Source organism: Perna viridis, chromosome 8 (assembly GCF_037379345.1).
Source record: "Perna viridis isolate PV_CMFRI_1.1 ecotype Kerala chromosome 8, ASM3737934v1, whole genome shotgun sequence".
Lineage (NCBI taxonomy): Eukaryota > Metazoa > Mollusca > Bivalvia > Mytilida > Mytilidae > Perna > Perna viridis.
In genome coordinates, this window is record NC_142452.1 from 17,152,780 (window position 1) to 17,171,420 (window position 18,641).

The window sequence follows — 18,641 nt, forward strand, 5'->3', positions numbered from 1 at the left end:
CTTTACATGATTTTCACAGAATTTCTAAAGATACTATCAGATATTTTCAAGCAAATAGTTCATATTGGATTTGCAGGAAGCCTTATTTAAAGTGAAATTTACATATAATATGTAAAGTAGGATACATACAAACCATCATACATGACTGCTAAAGTGAAAACTAAAAGGTCTACTGTTGTTTCACATAATGAAGAAGTATACAGTGATTTAGTTGTAGATGACATTTGACAAGACATCACAGGGACACCTAACTTGAAAACCCAAAAGGTAAAACACTGAAGAAAAAAAACCAATATGCATAAGTAAAAGAACAACAGGAACCTCACTAAAAGCTGGTGAAACTGAACATTTAAAACCACAGGAATTGAGTTTTTTAAAGTTTTATTTTTTCTCAATATCATTCATGCAAAAGATGAAAAACAAAGAAAATGAGTTTTTCGTTATGTATAAATGTGTGTAATATCAAAACTGGTCATAGAAAATCAATTCTACAGCTTGTCTAAACATTGACAATAATTCATCATACCAGACATTCTTTGGACTGTGAATATTTTACCTCTTTATACCATAAATGTGGAAAATGTTATAGGTTGAAAGCAATTATACCCTAATAGCTGGAACACGAGAGATTGTATGGGTCATTATCAAATTAATATTACCAATTAAGCAAGGTTGGAAACCTTTACCATCCATACTTAAGATCAATAGTCAGAAAAAATTGAGGCAACATTTTAAATTGTTGGAAAGATAACACAAGCAAAGTTATTCATTTGTGTTTGTCTTAAAAAGTATTACAATGTTAATTAAAGGAGAGATAATACTAATATTGTCAATGTTTAAACGTGAATCCTCTACCCTGTCTTGTCTGGTAGGATCTACTCATAATGTTAATATAGTGTTACATGAAAATAATACACTGGATATTGATTTACAGACAGACATACCAGGAGCTATTCTACTTCAATATTTTTCTGAAATTGTATTTATTTGTAAATTGAGATATTGTTGCAATAATTGTATAATTGTGGAAAGTGCTACAGACTTAAATTTGTAATAACAAAAACTGGCATACTTCAATTATTAACATTATATATGCAGAAACTTTCTCAAAACCACAACAATAAAAATCACATTTTTTCTCTTAAAAAATATAATAGGAATAATTGATACACCGATAATTTCTGAATTTACATTTAATTAATGTATATTTATCATTTAATTCTAAAATGACAACAACAATTTTGTAATTTGCATGATCTTTTTCCCGAAAATTCTTGAAAAATAATCACATCAGAAAGAAAGGTCATTGCAATAATGTACATATTTTCCTCATTGAGAATTACACTCAGGCGTAATTCATTTTAAGTCTCACGATTTTCACTTCAATTGTAATGTATAATTATGTGCTAAAGTTTTGGTTCTGAATAACCACTGATATGCCTTACTGGAAATCACCACATGATATCATGATATATCAGAATTACTATACAAATGTAGAACATTTTATTGACATGAATTACCCGTAGCATTATATGGCAGTGGGAACTAGTAAATATTATGAAATGACAAGAATAAAATTAGGGGGGGACATGTGTCAATACAATGAAATTAACAAACTTCATCAAATAAAAATGAAAATCAGATCAAAGTAACTCCTACTAATAATGATTCAAAGTTGAACTAACATAACTCATTTTAAATTCATGTATCAGATTCCATTGAATTTATTGTAAATGTCATTTTTAAGCAATTAAATACTTCCCACAATGATGAACATGAAACTCTGGGACTAATTCAAGTAAAATTCAATAATACAATTCCAAGTTAAATAAAATAAACTCCTTGCTCATTTTGTCAAAACAAATCAAGGGTTTCGTGAGGTAGATTGATAAGGGTGCAATTAAATTTTTCTGATTATTCCAAGACAGGATATCAGATTGGTTCAAAGTTCAAAGTTAAACTTCATGAACTTTGGACTTTTCAAAAACACACATTTGAATTGGTATTAATAACTAATTGTGACATTATTGCAAATGAAGTCATATTCAGTGGTGTGGATAAAATGAAATGTTTCTTTACCACTCTCTGAACATTTAAAATACCTACTAAATACACTTAAGATGTTAACAGAATTAAACATGCACTAATAAAAATGTAATTTCAAATTATTATAGTAAAAAATGTACTTTATTCAAATTTCAATCAAGATAAAAAAAATACATTGGTAATTACATTTATATAAATAACATCAAAATCTGACCTTGAACTGGTAGAAAACAGAAATATTAAGGATACAAATAAATATATCATAGATAAGAAATTTACTGTACAGGTAACAAATTCAAACAATTGAAGTAATAGTCTTTGTAAAAATCATGCAAAATCTAAAAAAAATGATACCCCCCAAAAAAAGGCTATATATTTTTATTTTTGTAATTAAGTTGCTTTGTAGGTCTATATTATGAAATTTGTAATTATTCTTTCCAATCTGTCTGCTCTTAGAAGATAATCAACATTGAAAATCCAATAGATTTTATTGCACTTGAGTGCCATTTACCAAGTTATCTCCCTTAATTTTGAAATCTACACTGCATTCAATATCATTTTTATCTCCTAAGAACAAGGGTTATATGAAAAACTGAATGTTAATTTCTGTTTACTATGGCAATTCAAACAAAATATCAAAATTACAAATATGTAGGCTTTTCACCCATGAATCACATTTTGCATGATTCTTAGCTGGAGTGCTACTTAATATACACAAAAAAGCACACTCAAACAATAATTTACTGAGCACCAATATTATAGTCACAAATATTATCTGCATATTCTGTATAATGCAAAGAACATGTAGCCAAGTTTATAAACAAGAAAAACTCATTTAAGAATAGCTGTAGTCTCCAGTACATAAACTATATTGTCAAAATATAAACAAAGTAGATGTTGCTTCAGTCTCAAATCAATTCCCTAGGTAAAATATACCTATAAGAAACTTCTGTCAAAATATCAAATGGATGTGATGCATTGATGCTCAGAAAACTGTTATGAAAAACAGTTATAGACAGACGAGTGGATGGAGTCGCGATCACTAAATACCTCCTAGGTGGGGGTATGAAAATGAATAGCTTGTTCTGCAATACAGTCATGACTGAACAAATTTCTATGAAGAACATTTACCTTAAAACTAGCAGAGTGCATAATCAATAACAATTTGCATAAAAAAAAGACATAAAAAAAAGTACATTTGCATACAAACTTTGTGACTTATTTTTACCAAAGTCTATTTGGCCGTTATCATCTGAAGTGAATATTCTTCTATAAAAAATTCTTTCCAACAACATGCATTAACAAGAAACATATCTTGATAACAAAAGAATGTGACTTGCACAACCTTAGAACCTTAATGTAAATATTAATAAGGAGAATGAAATATCCCAGATCAAAGGTCAACCTGCATATATTATTTTTAAGTCAATAACTTACTTAAAAACGACTTAACTTCAACATTGATTATTTACAAAGCAAAGAAAGCACAGTTTTGAAGTTATCTTTGTTCAACCCTGGGTTTATGGGACAAATAAAGATGATCAAATATGGATATACATGACAGACAGACAGACAAATCATTTGAAAGATACTAAGAATATAAATAATTTGTCACTAGGATATTCAAAAGAAACATATACTCCTAATAGCATACCAATTCAGATCGTTTTTTCCATTTATCACATACAAACTCTCATTTAACACTTAATGAAAGTCTAAATACTATTTTACATCTGATTTATCTGCAACTAGATTTCCCATTATTCTTATTGCCTAAAATTTTTATCTCTGGCTATTGCTGAGATAGTATTAGAATATTAGCAATATGTAATGACCAAATCAATTGTGATATCACTGTTAAACAGAAGTACACAATTTTGAATGTCTCGACAGATTTATTTGGCTCATTGTGACATTTTCTGTCTCAACTTTAGAACTATTGTCATTCTGTATATATTACAAACATATGAAGGATTACTACTAGCTTTTTTCATCATACTATGAAAAATATAATAACATTTTCACAACAATTAAATATTTTCATTATCATTTACACGGCTAGACTCTTTTCAAACACCAAAAGATTTTCAGTAAAATATTTTTTTCTTAAAACAAAAAGATTAAAGCAACTGTTGTTAACACATTCATGAATTCAGTTGTTATTACTACAACAAAAAAAAAAACCACTAAAACTGAAGTATGAAATTAGCCATGGAAAATCTGAAACCTGAACAACATTTAAAATTGCAATAAATCTGAAATTAATGCAATAAATCTGAAATTACCATCAGAACATATAACATTAAATAAACGCTCTAAATGATAGGTTAGATGATAAAAGTTTTACATGTGAATACTACATGTACACTTATTTATATGATAAAGTATGACATGGTCAATGTTGGGAGAATTTGTTAAATACATTACCGGTATATGGCAAGTGGGGGCTATTTATACAAATGAAAATGATCATACGGACATGAAAATATATTTACAATAAGGTTATTTTCATTCAAATTAATTCTTCTATCAAAGTACAACACTGAGCAAAAATATATAATATCAATGGTCTAACTAAAGTAAAGGAAGTCCTTTGGTAATACATTTCTATTCCACCATGTAATTAATTGTTCTACTGACTGGAGACTATGTTCCATCACTTAAGAATTTTTGTTCTCATACCTGTTAACCTTTAGAACAGTTCATGAGGGAGATTTCCCCCCTGTGATAATGTTCCAAATGAGAGATTTTTAAGTGATAGCAAATTTTGGATGTAAAAATTCAATCATTTAGTATTTTTAACAGAAAATATAGTAATTTTAATAGTGACTATCCCTCTACAAATCTTACATTTTTATGTGGGAGGGGGTATATATTCTCCAGCCTAATGTGAAAGGGCTGACAAGTATGTGCTCTCAGATTATGAAAACCTCAGGTTGTCAGCATTTTCAACAGAATATTTAAAAGGTTCAGTAGGTCCGAGCAAACCTTCACACAAACTATTAGCTAATCTGGTGGTGTTGAACAGTTTCAATAACTCATACAATTTTATTTTACAAAAATGGTGTAGGGGAGTTAGAAACTAGTAATGATGTTTTTGGTTAAAAAATGCTTATTTAAGTATATTTCACCGACAAAATGATGGCACTCTCTTTTAAAAAAAAAATGTTATCCTCAGAAAAAGCACTATTGCATGCAATAAAATGTACATTACAAACATATCTTATATAAAATCAGTAAAAAATCAGTTTCATAGTAAAAATAATAACAGCCATTTTGTTCAATTCCTAGAGTCCTGCTAGGTAACAGTTATTGATATAAATGTACATTACATTGTTAACACAATACTATTACAACATGGTAGTTTTTATACGGGAAAATGAACAAATAAAAAATAAATATCATAAAAAACATTAATGAAATGTGATTTTAAAAATGTTATTATAAGTCATGATTAAAAAATGATGATAGAAAACTGTAAAATATACATGCGTGATGGAAAATGAATAATTTGCCATTTTGTCATTTACATTTCAATAAGTATTTCTGAGTAAACAACTCTGAAAGTCAGTACTGAACTTAAGCATGAAATATGTATGAAAAGATCACCTTGTAACTGGTTTGTATGGAACTTTGGACACAGTGTCTTTGTCCTTTCCTCGGTCCTTGAATAACTTATTGTTAGTCCTTTCACGACTAGGTAATGATGGAGATATAGCACCAGAGTCCATTCGACACACTAATGCAGCTCTTTCTGTGCTGCCTGATTTTTTCTCTCGTGATGCTGTCAGTATAGAAACTTGTTGCTGAAATGAAAAATTATTGGTGAAATGATATGAGAAAGGCCTTGTTTTTCTGAGGAAAAAAAAAAACACAATTAGAATAAAAGATACTTTTTATTTGATATTCAGTGAGAATCTGAAAGAAATGATAGGTCCCAATAATTCAGTTATTGTCTGTATTTTTATGGTTGGGTTTTTATTTTTAGAGCAGTGGACAAAACATACATCTTTGGTCGGATAGATTTTTGGCTTATGTAGTACCAGCTCAAGCAAGAAAATCAATCTCATAAAGATGATCATTGAAAAAAAAATTACAAATCAAACTAAAAATCTCAGTATGTGTTTAGAAGAACTGCTCTAGAATCGTGCAGTACATTTGATAGCTTTTGTTTAGAAGAACTGCTCTAGAATCGTGCAGTACATTTGATATTTTTGCTTAGAAGAATTGCTCTAAAATCATGCAGTACATTTGATAGTTTTTGCTTACATGACTACATTTTGGCACAAATTAATACACTTCATTGATGTTAATACCTTTACATGAATGAGTTAGAAGTTATCGGATGATTGAACTAATTATGCTACCTGAGTCTATTACGTTCTGAAATTCTGATAGTAGTGCATTATGTGTGAATATCTGCACTAATAATATTAAGGGATGATTTCACAAGGTCAACAAGCAAAGTGGAAATTGGCAAAACAGGAAGTAAATACAGTAAAAAAAAAAAGAATCGTAATGGTGAAATCCGGATATGAAATAGCAGAATACCGCTAAAAAGCAGAAAAAAATCATCCTTGAATAATGAACTTCATGGTTCTCTACATTTTATACATGTAGCATATTTATCAATATCAGAATCTATATTGCATAACTTGCACTGAAATAACAAATTAATCTACATATAGAATCCATAGCAGTTAGAACCTTTGTTTAACTTACATCTTTTTTATTATATCTAAATATTTTCCATTCTTGAGACTCCCCTGATGAAGTTCTTTCTAAGTTAACAGTCTCTGTACTGGCTTTCTGATAATTTGGATTGGCAAATGTTAGCCTGACAAACTCATCAGAATCTACCATATAAGCCTGCCTTCTCCTGAAGTAGAAAAATTAAACTCTCAATGAAGGAAATGCATCATACATATGTAACCAACTCCCAATGAAGGAAAGGCATCATACATATGTAACCAACTCCCAATGAAGGAAAGGCGTCATACATATGTAACCAACTCCCAATGAAGGAAAGGCATCATACATATGTAACCACTGAATTTAGTATGTAATTCTCATTTTTACACCAAGTTTTAATAGTTGACGGCAATGAGGTCCAAGGTATGGTTTCTTAGAAATCTCAATATAAGGATTTTAACATAAATCCTTCCTCAACTTAAATTTTAATCAATATGATAGCTTGGTAAAATGGAGAAATACAAAATCATTTGAAAAAAACTCTCATTTCAAATTCTTTTCAGAAGCTAGACCAGGACCAGTTCATCATTCTGCTAAACATATTGATATAGCCAGATGTGTCACTGCTGTAAACAATTCAGAACCATGTGAAGGCAAGCCTTTTTAGAACATTTTCATTTGAAACGTATCAGAAACTGCATTACCTTTGTACACAGCATTAGAACTTAAGGTAAATGATTTCCCATCTATTTTTAAATAATGTTTCCTTACCTCTTTTTAATTCTCCACACTACAAATATTAATAAAACTACAATGGTTACTATGGCAACAGATAGAGCTATCATTGCAGTTTCTTTTCCATTCAGGGATTTTACTGAAATTAAAGTGAAGTATTAATTCAGAAATAACATAATAATTTATTATTCATGGTGTTAGTTTATTTGTTTCAAAGGTAGGTTGTCGTATTGTGATTTATTCTGCAATACCATTAAATTCATATTATAATTTGGACACTATTTAATGAAAATTATTTAAAAAAAAAACTGTTCTGATATAAATACTGTTGAAGAAACACACACCCTTCCATATATCCTTGCAAACATGTCTCTCCCTTTCAAAGAGAATGTAAAAAAAACTTTATTTTTGATTAAAGCCAGTGTAACCATAGTCCATCATAGGCTCAATGTAAGTGGTAAATACAGCAGAATCTGTCCAAACTGAACATTTTATAAATATATTATATGTCCATTCAGATCAAGTACAGTGAAGATAATACTATACCTGCTTGTACAGATGTCTCAGCTCTTTCACAGATTCCATCTTTAACATCTTCATCTGTACATCTGTACAACAGCAAAAGATCACAATTACATGTATATACTTCAAACAAAAAATCAGCCACTTTAATAGGAGTTATTTTTTCATTTATCAAATATCCCAATTAAATTGGATACACTGAAAGTACTGAAAATTTTACAGAGCATTTTTTGCTTTTTTTTATTGGAATAAATTAAACATAACAACTTTCCAAGGCAAATACACAAAATAAATAAGTTAAATGCAAATTTGTGAATGAATCATTTCTGGTTAGCAACCAGTTTCACTACCATGTAATACATCTTTTGACAATGGTAGAAATTTAATCAGCAATACATAGAAAATTCATTATGGAAATAAGATTAATATTATGAGGTGTTTAAAACTTACCCCATGTCATTACTATTATATCCCGGGATTTGATTCTCTATCCCAGAATCTGATACTGGATCTGTAAAAAAATACATTAAACTCCCATTACCCAATCAACATTTTACCAACATTACTATATTAGTTGACCCATGAATTCTCATAAATTTACTAATGCAAAAAATGATTGCAAACTATATGGGTAAAATTTAATGCCCTTTATTTTGCATCTTTTATATTAAACTCCATGTACTTTTCTAAGCTTACATTTTAAAATTTGTAAATTAACAACTATAATAAGTAATACCTCAACAAATATGATTAAAAACTTAATTTTGAGCTAATATATATGTATGTACATGTTTGTGAAGTTTCAGGAAATATCTATAATTTAATATGATCATTTTTATTGTTAGAATTGATGTTGTTTTTATTTTACACAACATTTTCCTATCATCTGGTCAATAAATAAGGTCATGAACTTTAAACCACACCCTTTTTAACCAAAATACTTTTACCAATGAAATAATCCTATCAGAAAAAAAGTGTATGTACTGGAATAAACTAATATAAATTATTCATAGTTTTTGCCAAAATAGAATTATAAGGAATGTAACTAATATCTGAATATATTATCATGTAAATTGAACCTAAGTTCTTCACACAAGATAATATATTCAGATATTAGTTACATTCCTTAAATAAAACATCAATATGACTTATATCGCAGGAACTTACATGTATAGCACGGTTCCTGCGTTGTTACATCAGGACATGCACAAGTTCTTCCCCTTGGTCTGGCAAGACATAGATGACTACACCCACCATTTCCTATGCTGCACCAATTTGTACCTAAAATTTAATGTGAACATAAATATTGTATGTAAAAGATAACAACAGTACTAATAACAAATTTGTTAGAATTTGTTAAACCTACAGGATATTTATCAGGGAAGATTTTACTGGGTCATCAAACAAAGCGGAAATTTATTAATTCAGAAATAAATAAACAGTAAAAAAAAAAGGATTGTAACAGTAAAATGTGGATTTCAATTTGCAGAATTCCACTAAAAAGGGGAAAAAATCATCCCTGATTTATGATGAAAAACAATAAATTATTCATAAAATATTCAGCACAATGAAGTCAAAATTAACTTTATAATTTTATCATCATTTAAAGGTAAGAACAGCCAAGTTTTCTTGTAAAGGAGATACCTGTTTGTCTATCTTTAGCCACAACGACAATGTCCATAAGGCCCTCTAGATGACGCTGAATGATGGTACGATCTTTCCCATTGTGTTTACTGGCTCTCTCTATTTTTTCTGACTGCCAGTCAGTCCAATATATATGTTGGCCATACTGAAATAACAAAACAATAAAAAACATCATCTAAATGTCATTACAATTGTTAAGGATTCAAGCCTTTAATTTCACAATTAAATCATTCAACAATCTATGATTAATTTTCAGTGGTATTTTAGGCCAATGAGAGCCTTTATCACCCCTTCACCTTTGAGTTTACAGAAACATGGATTTCTCAAAAAGAACTGAATGTATATTGTTGGATACTTTCTACAATATTAATGATGCAATATCAATACATTTAAAATTGGAAAAAAGCTAGATGATAAGCTGAGTCCAAGATACTGATATAAATAAGTTTAGAAGAACTTTAAATATGTTATTTTTTCTAGCACCAAAAAATTGTAAAATTGACATCAAATAAAAGTTAACTGAAGTATGTACTTACCACAGTCAAACCAAAAGGATGTGGTACACCACTTATCAAAGTAACTCTGTTTTGTCCCATCAGATCAGATGTCTCTATTTTATCAAGTCTAGCATCCACCCAGTACAATCTCTTAGAATCAAAGTCAACAGAGAGACCATTGGGAAAACCTGAAAGTTTAAAGATCTTTGGGATATTAAAATATAGAACATTAGACACACTTTCTGATATAGCTTGTATCTGAAAAAAAAGTATAGGATTTTTATATTCCTATCTTGAAATATATTTTTTTATGTTCAATTTTTCATGAGTTGCTTATTTAACTTTTTAGCAATCATGATTTTTTGACAATGAAATCACCTACCATTGAGAGTGTAAAGTGTGTGTATTCATCTAAGTGTTTCCCCTGATTACTGAATAAGTAACAAGATACTTCCACCAATAAACTTACCCAGACCAGTTTTAATGATGATTTTTCTATTACTACCATCCATGTAAGCTTTCTCTATCTTTGGTGGTGACCCCCAGTCTGTCCAATACAGTAATCTACAAGATAGGACCATCAAATAATTGCTCAGATATCAAAAAAAGGTCAACATACTAATATGAAATCTTTTCTTTTTAGTAGTTGTCTGTCTACAGTATAAGGAGTTATATTCTAATTTGGGAGCCTCTGATGAGAAATTTTAACTTTTATCTATCCAGGATGTGATGCAATAATCTAAGGTTGACAAAGATATATTCTGTTTCTCTAATGAGATTTAAACCATCAGGTATGATTGGTTTGGCACATGTATGTTCTCCTGGTAACAACCCCTCATCAATGTGTATTACACAAACAACAGACACAAAAAAATGCTTTAAACTAAACACCGATTAACCTAGAATCTGTGAAGGGAATAAATATAAAGTCAAGATAAAGTGGATAGCTACAAGACAACGTCGCTGCGATGTGTAATTTATTGTAACATATAATACATAGTCTATTCCAAATGAAACACTTAGCCACATACAGTAAAAAAAAACATATAAAATTTAACCGAGCCGATCAGTAGAACATTGTTGTGCTGAATGAATAATATAAACGAAAGTCCGTCAAAAACACAAAATATTTTGAGGGGGAAAATATATATGAACGGGTAAAACCTTAACGACCACTCCTACATAAATGATGCAAATACCCAGGAGAAATTAATTTCATTCTAATTCAATACCTCGACCGAATGAAATTATAATAATATATGTAAGTCTTACAATGTTAAAGAAGAAACTGATATGTAAACTTTTCAAAATAAAATGTCTGATACCAACAAACAGTAACCACACTTACCCTTTCTGAGGATATAAGGCTATAGCTCTTGGTTCATCTAAATCTTCTGTAATCAGAGATTTTCTGTTAGATCCATCTGCTGTGGCTACCTCAATAACATCCCTGCCTAAAAGTAGAATACAAATAATATTTTAAATCTGAAAATATTTCACAATAGCAAACTTTAAAATGCTTAATTGAAAAAGTCATTAAAAGGCATTTGCAGTTTTAATTATATGTAATAATCCAATAAATGTTGCTGAAGATTTTTTTCCAACTATTAAGATAAATTCTATATCATCTTTATGTTTTTATCATATCCCTATATACCAATAAACAGCTTTGCTTAATCACATCATACAACAATATTCACTTTTTGCTGCTAGAAATTGAAAATTCAGATAACACAAAGAAGGTGTCTTTCCATCTATCCACTATAACATACAATCCTAAGCAATGCATAGAGGGACAGACAAACATACAGACAGACAGACAGCAGTATGTCATAAAAAGACAATCATACAACAACACAACATGATGAATGAGAACTATTCACCAATTCATATCAGTCCTTTAATAGTAAACTACTATGACAAATAAATTACTGAAGCATAACTTGATGACTTAACAAATAGACATACCAGTATCAGTCCAGAACAGATTATTTGCTATCCAATCTACAGCCAGGCCATCTGTTGTCTCAAGGTCATCTGATATTACTGTTTCTAAACTGGTACCATCTAGGGAAGCTCTCCTGTAAAGTGAGAATGGTACTTACTAAAGGTTAAATATCAGGGCATTTAGTAACAACCTAGTAGTGACTGGTGAATAAAGTAGGAACCTTTTAGAAGAAAAACTTTGCCGATGCTTTAGAAAATCAGGCCTGAGTTGGTCACCACTTTGTTAGTAAGGAATGAAAGAATCCAAAACTTTCCATTCAATCAAAGAAATGACTGACTTAATTATAATAGTGATTGGGTTTAATTTTATTTGATATCATATCAAAATGTCTTCCTCTATTGAAAAGATGTAAGTTAAGAATTTCTACTTCAAGGCTTTAACAAATCTATATTGATTAAAAATCACTTTTTATGGTTTGAGTGAACCAAAATAAAAATGTTGAAAGTTGGTACATCCTGACCCCTTACCTGATCACATCCAGGTGTACATCAGTGAAGTACATTTTCTGTTTGTGGTAATCATAGTCCAGTGATATAACGTTATGTAAATCAGACATAGGGAGGAATGTGTCTGTCAGGTCAGGTGTATCCAAGGAGATCCTCCTCAGGCTCCCTCTACTTGCAAACAACAGGTATTTACTTGGCACTGGAAATTGAAAAAATACCTCATGAACTCTTAAATGTGGTTGTATACACTTCAGTATCTCACAAGTATTTCATAAATATTCAACTTGTCATAGAAAATCTAAGATGGAAATAGTTTCCTCTTTGTATTTTTCTCAAACAAATCAGATAATTATCGTTGAAATTCAGAAATCATTGAGTGATTATTTTATTTAAACTTGTGGTAAAAATAATCTTCAGTTATTTTTATGTCTTATGAAATTCACTTTTATGTACACAAAGAAATATAATGACTAATTCAAGTTCTTACGACTTCAAAAATGATTTAACAGAACCAACTAAAAAAAGTGGAAATTGCTGATATCAGAAGAAAACATCCAATAAAAAAAGAATCATAACAGTAAATTCTGGATTTGAAAAAACAGAATTCCACTTTTAAGCAGAAGAAAATCAGGTCTACTTCTTACATTTGAAGCATGTTCTGCCATCCTCTCTGAGCTGGAGACCAGTTGGACAAGTGCATGTTATACCAACATGGTTAGGTAAACATAGATGGCTACAGCCTCCATTGTCTTTACATTTGTTCTCTAGAGTGTGGAGCTCATCTGTAAGGGAAAAGAATAAGGAACATAGTAACAAAACTACATGTATTTGCATTTCAAAAAAATTATTTGGCGACAACTCTTTTGCTGTAATGTTTCCAATTATATGCAAATGAATGTTAAGTAATTTTTTTCTTATAATTGATGGAAGCATTTTTTCCTGAAAACATAACCAAAAAGTACAAAATTGATACTGAATGTTGAAATCATTGAAATCACATGCTGACACAAAGATGATTAAACAATAAATAAAAAAAAATTCTGATGTATACTGAGAAAAAAATCATAATTTCTTTACCATCAGGTGATCTGACTACAGCCTGTATATCCATCAACCCTGGCAGTGTCCTACGGATAATGACAACATTACTTCCAGTATCCTTGTCAGCTTTGAATATTGCCAATTTTTGCCAGTCTGTCCAATAAATATGCCTCCCAGCAATAGTCAAGCCAAAGGGATGATTAACATTAGTCACTAGAATTCTACGATTATTGCCATCAAGATCAGCTGACTCGATAATTTCCATTCTAGCATCAGCCCAAATAAGTCTGTGTGACTGTTTATCAATGATGATTCCATTAGGCCAGACCAAATTTTTGTCTATTATCACTGTCCTATTGCTTCCGTCCATGTCAGCTCGCTGGATCTTTGGAAATCTTCCCCAGTCTGTCCAATACATATATCTAAATAAAAAAATGTAAATTAGGAATATTGACAGCAATCTCATAAAGAGAATACCCAATGTTTCATCTGGACAATTTATAACCCGACCATTTTCCCTTGCAATGATATAACAGTTGTTACCCAATAATCATTATCTTCTTTCCTGCACATCTTCCAGTAATTTTCCGATTAAATTTTATTTAAATCCATTGAATGCTTTAGGTGTTGTGCTCTCTGAAAGTATCTCTCAATTATAATCACAACGGTATTTATTCATTCTTTTCTCTCTTTTCTCAGAAATTATTTTGTTTCAGCATGAAAACCTTACCCTTTCTCATAGTACAGAGTTAAATCTCTTGGTTTATCAAGATTGTCCCATATAAGAACTTTCCTCATCCCATTGACCATGTCAGCAACCTCAATCCGGTTCAGTCCTGTATCTGTCCAGTAAATTTTCCTCCCTATTTCATCCAGTGCCAGTCCATCAGGTGTGTCAAGCCCTTGTTTTATGTACTGCTCAACTTGCGTCCCATCCAGATTAGCTCTCAATACCATATCTAGTATAGTGTCTGTCCAATATAGTTTTTCTGGAATGGAAGAAATGAGGCATTTTTAATTGTGTACACATTTTTATAATTTTTTTGAAATATAAATTAGAATAAATATTTTAGCTGATTAAACTGCTACATCATTAAAACAAGGCATAAAACATGCTATAGAAATACAGTGAACAATTTCATAAGAAGAATCATGTTTAACCCCAAAATTTTATAACCTTGCCTTGCAGGGACCTAATATGAATTATCTTCATTCATACACTTCTATCTTTCAATAAATTTCATCAAAATCCATTCAGCAGTTTTGAGGAGTTGCACTTACACGATATTTGGATAGATGCAAATATGCCCCAAAAACTTTGTTTACAGGGGGTATAATAAAAATCGTTAAATATCCTTGTATTCTTCAAACACATTTGTTCATTCATTAACTTACATGAAGACTTACAATTGTATACAATTATTACTCATTTTTAATTGGACCTTAAATATATTGCAACAAATGATCTTTTTTCCCATGTTACATTATCTCTGTCAATCATTATATATCTTTACCTCTATCTACCCCTACAGCTATCTGTCTATCATTATATACCTTCACCTCTATCTACCCCTACAGCTTTCTATCATTATATACCTTTACCTCTATCTACCCCTACAGCTATCTGTCTATCATTATATACCTTTACCTCTATCTACCCCTACAGCTATCTGTCTATCATTATATACCTTTACCTCTATCTACCCCTACAGCTATCTGTCTATCATTATATACCTTTACCTCTATCTACCCCTACAGCTATCTGTCAATCATTATACACCTTTACCTCTATCTACCCTTACAGCTATCTATCATTATATACCTTTACCTCTATCTACCTCTACAGCTATCTATCATTATATACCTTTAGCTCTATCTACCCCTACAGCTATCTGTTTATCATTATATACCTTTACCTCTATCTACCCCTACAGCTATCTATCATTATATACCTTTACCTCTATCTACCCCTACAGCTATCTGTCTATCATTATATACCTTTACCTCTATCTATCCCTACAGCTATCTGTCTATCATTATATACCTTTACCTCTATCTACCTCTACAGCTATCTGTCTATCATTATATACCTTTACCTCTATCTACCCCTACAGCTATCTGTCTATCATTATATACCTTTACCTCTATCTACCCCTACAGCTATCTGTCTATCATTATATACCTTTACCTCTATCTACCCCTACAGCTATCTATCATTATATACCTTTACCTCTATCTACCCCTACAGCTATCTGTCTATTATTATATACCTTTAGCTCTATCTACCCCTACAACTATCTGTCTATCATTATATACCTTTACCTCTATCTATCCCTACAGCTATCTATCATTATATACCTTTACCTCTATCTACCCCTACAGCTATCTGTCTATCATTATATACCTTTAGCTCTATCTACCCCTACAGCTATCTGTCAATCATTATATACCTTTACCTCTATCTATCCCTACAGCTATCTATCATTATATACCTTTACCTCTATCTACCCCTACAGCTATCTGTCAATCATTATATACCTTTACCTCTATCTACCCCGACAGCTATCTGTCTATCATTATATACCTTTAGCTCTATCTACCCCTACAGCTATCTGTCAATCATTATATACCTTTACCTCTATCTATCCCTACAGCTATCTATCATTATATACCTTTACCTCTATCTACCCCTACAGCTATCTGTCTATCATTATATACCTTTACCTCTATCTACCCCTACAGCTATCTGTCTATCATTATATACCTTTACCTCTATCTACCCCTACAGCTATCTGTCAATCATTATACACCTTTACCTCTATCTACCCTTACAGCTATCTATCATTATATACCTTTACCTCTATCTACCTCTACAGCTATCTATCATTATATACCTTTACCTCTATCTACCCCTACAGCTATCTGTTTATCATTATATACCTTTACCTCTATCTACCCCTACAGCTATCTATCATTATATACCTTTACCTCTATCTACCCCTACAGCTATCTGTCTATCATTATATACCTTTACCTCTATCTATCCCTACAGCTATCTGTCTATCATTATATACCTTTACCTCTATCTACCTCTACAGCTATCTGTCTATCATTATATACCTTTACCTCTATCTACCCCTACAGCTATCTGTCTATCATTATATACCTTTACCTCTATCTACCCCTACAGCTATCTGTCTATCATTATATACCTTTACCTCTATCTACCCCTACAGCTATCTATCATTATATACCTTTACCTCTATCTACCCCTACAGCTATCTGTCTATTATTATATACCTTTAGCTCTATCTACCCCTACAACTATCTGTCTATCATTATATACCTTTACCTCTATCTATCCCTACAGCTATCTATCATTATATACCTTTACCTCTATCTACCCCTACAGCTATCTGTCTATCATTATATACCTTTAGCTCTATCTACCCCTACAGCTATCTGTCAATCATTATATACCTTTACCTCTATCTATCCCTACAGCTATCTATCATTATATACCTTTACCTCTATCTACCCCTACAGCTATCTGTCAATCATTATATACCTTTACCTCTATCTACCCCGACAGCTATCTGTCAATCATTATATACCTTTAACTCTATCTACCCCTACAGCTATAGCATTCCTGATTTCACCAAGGGGGATAATCACATCAGCATAATAATCCATATCCAGAGAGATCTTCCTAATATCAGTCCGTCTGGCAAATACCAGGAAATTACTCATCTCTAAAAAGAACATTTTATAGATCATCAAATGATAGTTTGTTTTACAAATAATTTTGGTACAAGTGAGTTTGCACTCTTCAAGATATATTTCCTTAGTTAGAATTAAAGCAACTGTTTCTACCATTATTTGGCAAAGGTCTGTGATCTAATACATGTACCATGTAAAAGCATAAAATTGTCCTACTGCTATTTTTGCAAATTTGGTTAAATGGGGATATTCATACTGGTGAAGTTTTGAAAAAAATACTTAATTAGTGTTTCAATGTGTAAAAAACCAAGTTAGATATTATTTGACATGAGTATTAGACTTGTGCAAAAATAGCAAAAACTAGTATACCCTGAAAAATATTATATATACAGTACCTACCATTGTTACATGTTTTCTGATCGGGAGACATCAGTATACCAGTGGGACATACACAGGTGTAACTAGTAGTTGACAAAAGACATAAATGGCTACAACCACCATTGTCTATTGCACATGGATTGTTACCTGAAATATGGAATACAGTGGACATTGAAAACATTAAAATAAAACCCTTACAAAGAAAAAGTTTACATGCAAGTCACTTTTTTGGTAACAAAGCTCTATTCTATGTTTAAAATTCTGAGTATTTTTTAAATTATTATTTTTTCATTACATTTTCTATTTACAAAACTTCTATTCAATTTTTTTTTCAACAGAAATGATATTTTACAGTTTTTAGGTTATGAAACAAATAAAACTCATTAGAATAATTTAAACTGGTATGCATAACTTTTACTAACCTTGTGGTTGTGGCTTGTAAAACATCTTTATATCCATAACATTATCCAGCTGTGTAGTGACCACCTCTCGTGCCATCCCATCTAATTTGTTTGCAGAGTAAACTCCCTTGTTTAACTTGTCAGTCCAGTATATGGAATCCTCATATAGTGTCAAACCAAATGGTCGAGGTACATTTACTGATAGAATAATCTGTGTGAAATAAGTGATAAGATATTATCTTTTTAGATCAACAACAACATACATCTATCTTATTCTCTATGTAAATTGCCGTCTGAATATAGCTGAAAATATAGATGTTAAACCCAAACAAACAAACATCTATGTAAATTGTTAAAATGAGGACATGATACAATATTCATCATATCAAGAAATAGTCCAAAACTGTCTTTGTAACTTGGCTAAATCAAGCTATTTTTGTGTATTGGATGATAACAATCACTTCAAACCAATTCTAATTCAGTAAAGTCTATTTTTCATTTCTAATTCTTG

The 18,641-nt window shown here is 30.8% G+C and overlaps 1 protein-coding gene across 1 annotated transcript in view; it reads right to left on the reverse strand.

The window, feature by feature from the left end:
- Positions 1 to 364: 364 nt before the first annotated feature.
- Positions 365 to 18,641, reverse strand: part of LOC148609563 (low-density lipoprotein receptor-related protein 4-like) — a 65,745-nt gene continuing 47,468 nt past the window's right edge. Inside the window, exons 23-40 of the mRNA XM_088596474.1 lie at positions 18,152 to 18,341; positions 17,751 to 17,876; positions 17,246 to 17,383; positions 14,362 to 14,620; positions 13,668 to 14,053; positions 13,235 to 13,372; positions 12,612 to 12,789; positions 12,105 to 12,217; positions 11,485 to 11,590; positions 10,606 to 10,700; positions 10,176 to 10,324; positions 9,640 to 9,784; positions 9,163 to 9,276; positions 8,446 to 8,506; positions 8,020 to 8,081; positions 7,510 to 7,612; positions 6,769 to 6,925; positions 365 to 5,852 (exon numbers count right to left, since the gene is read on the reverse strand). Coding sequence (XP_088452600.1) covers positions 5,652 to 5,852; positions 6,769 to 6,925; positions 7,510 to 7,612; positions 8,020 to 8,081; positions 8,446 to 8,506; positions 9,163 to 9,276; positions 9,640 to 9,784; positions 10,176 to 10,324; positions 10,606 to 10,700; positions 11,485 to 11,590; positions 12,105 to 12,217; positions 12,612 to 12,789; positions 13,235 to 13,372; positions 13,668 to 14,053; positions 14,362 to 14,620; positions 17,246 to 17,383; positions 17,751 to 17,876; positions 18,152 to 18,341 — 2,721 coding nt within the window. The 3' untranslated portion in view covers positions 365 to 5,651. The remainder of the gene's footprint in view (positions 5,853 to 6,768; positions 6,926 to 7,509; positions 7,613 to 8,019; positions 8,082 to 8,445; positions 8,507 to 9,162; positions 9,277 to 9,639; positions 9,785 to 10,175; positions 10,325 to 10,605; positions 10,701 to 11,484; positions 11,591 to 12,104; positions 12,218 to 12,611; positions 12,790 to 13,234; positions 13,373 to 13,667; positions 14,054 to 14,361; positions 14,621 to 17,245; positions 17,384 to 17,750; positions 17,877 to 18,151; positions 18,342 to 18,641) is intronic.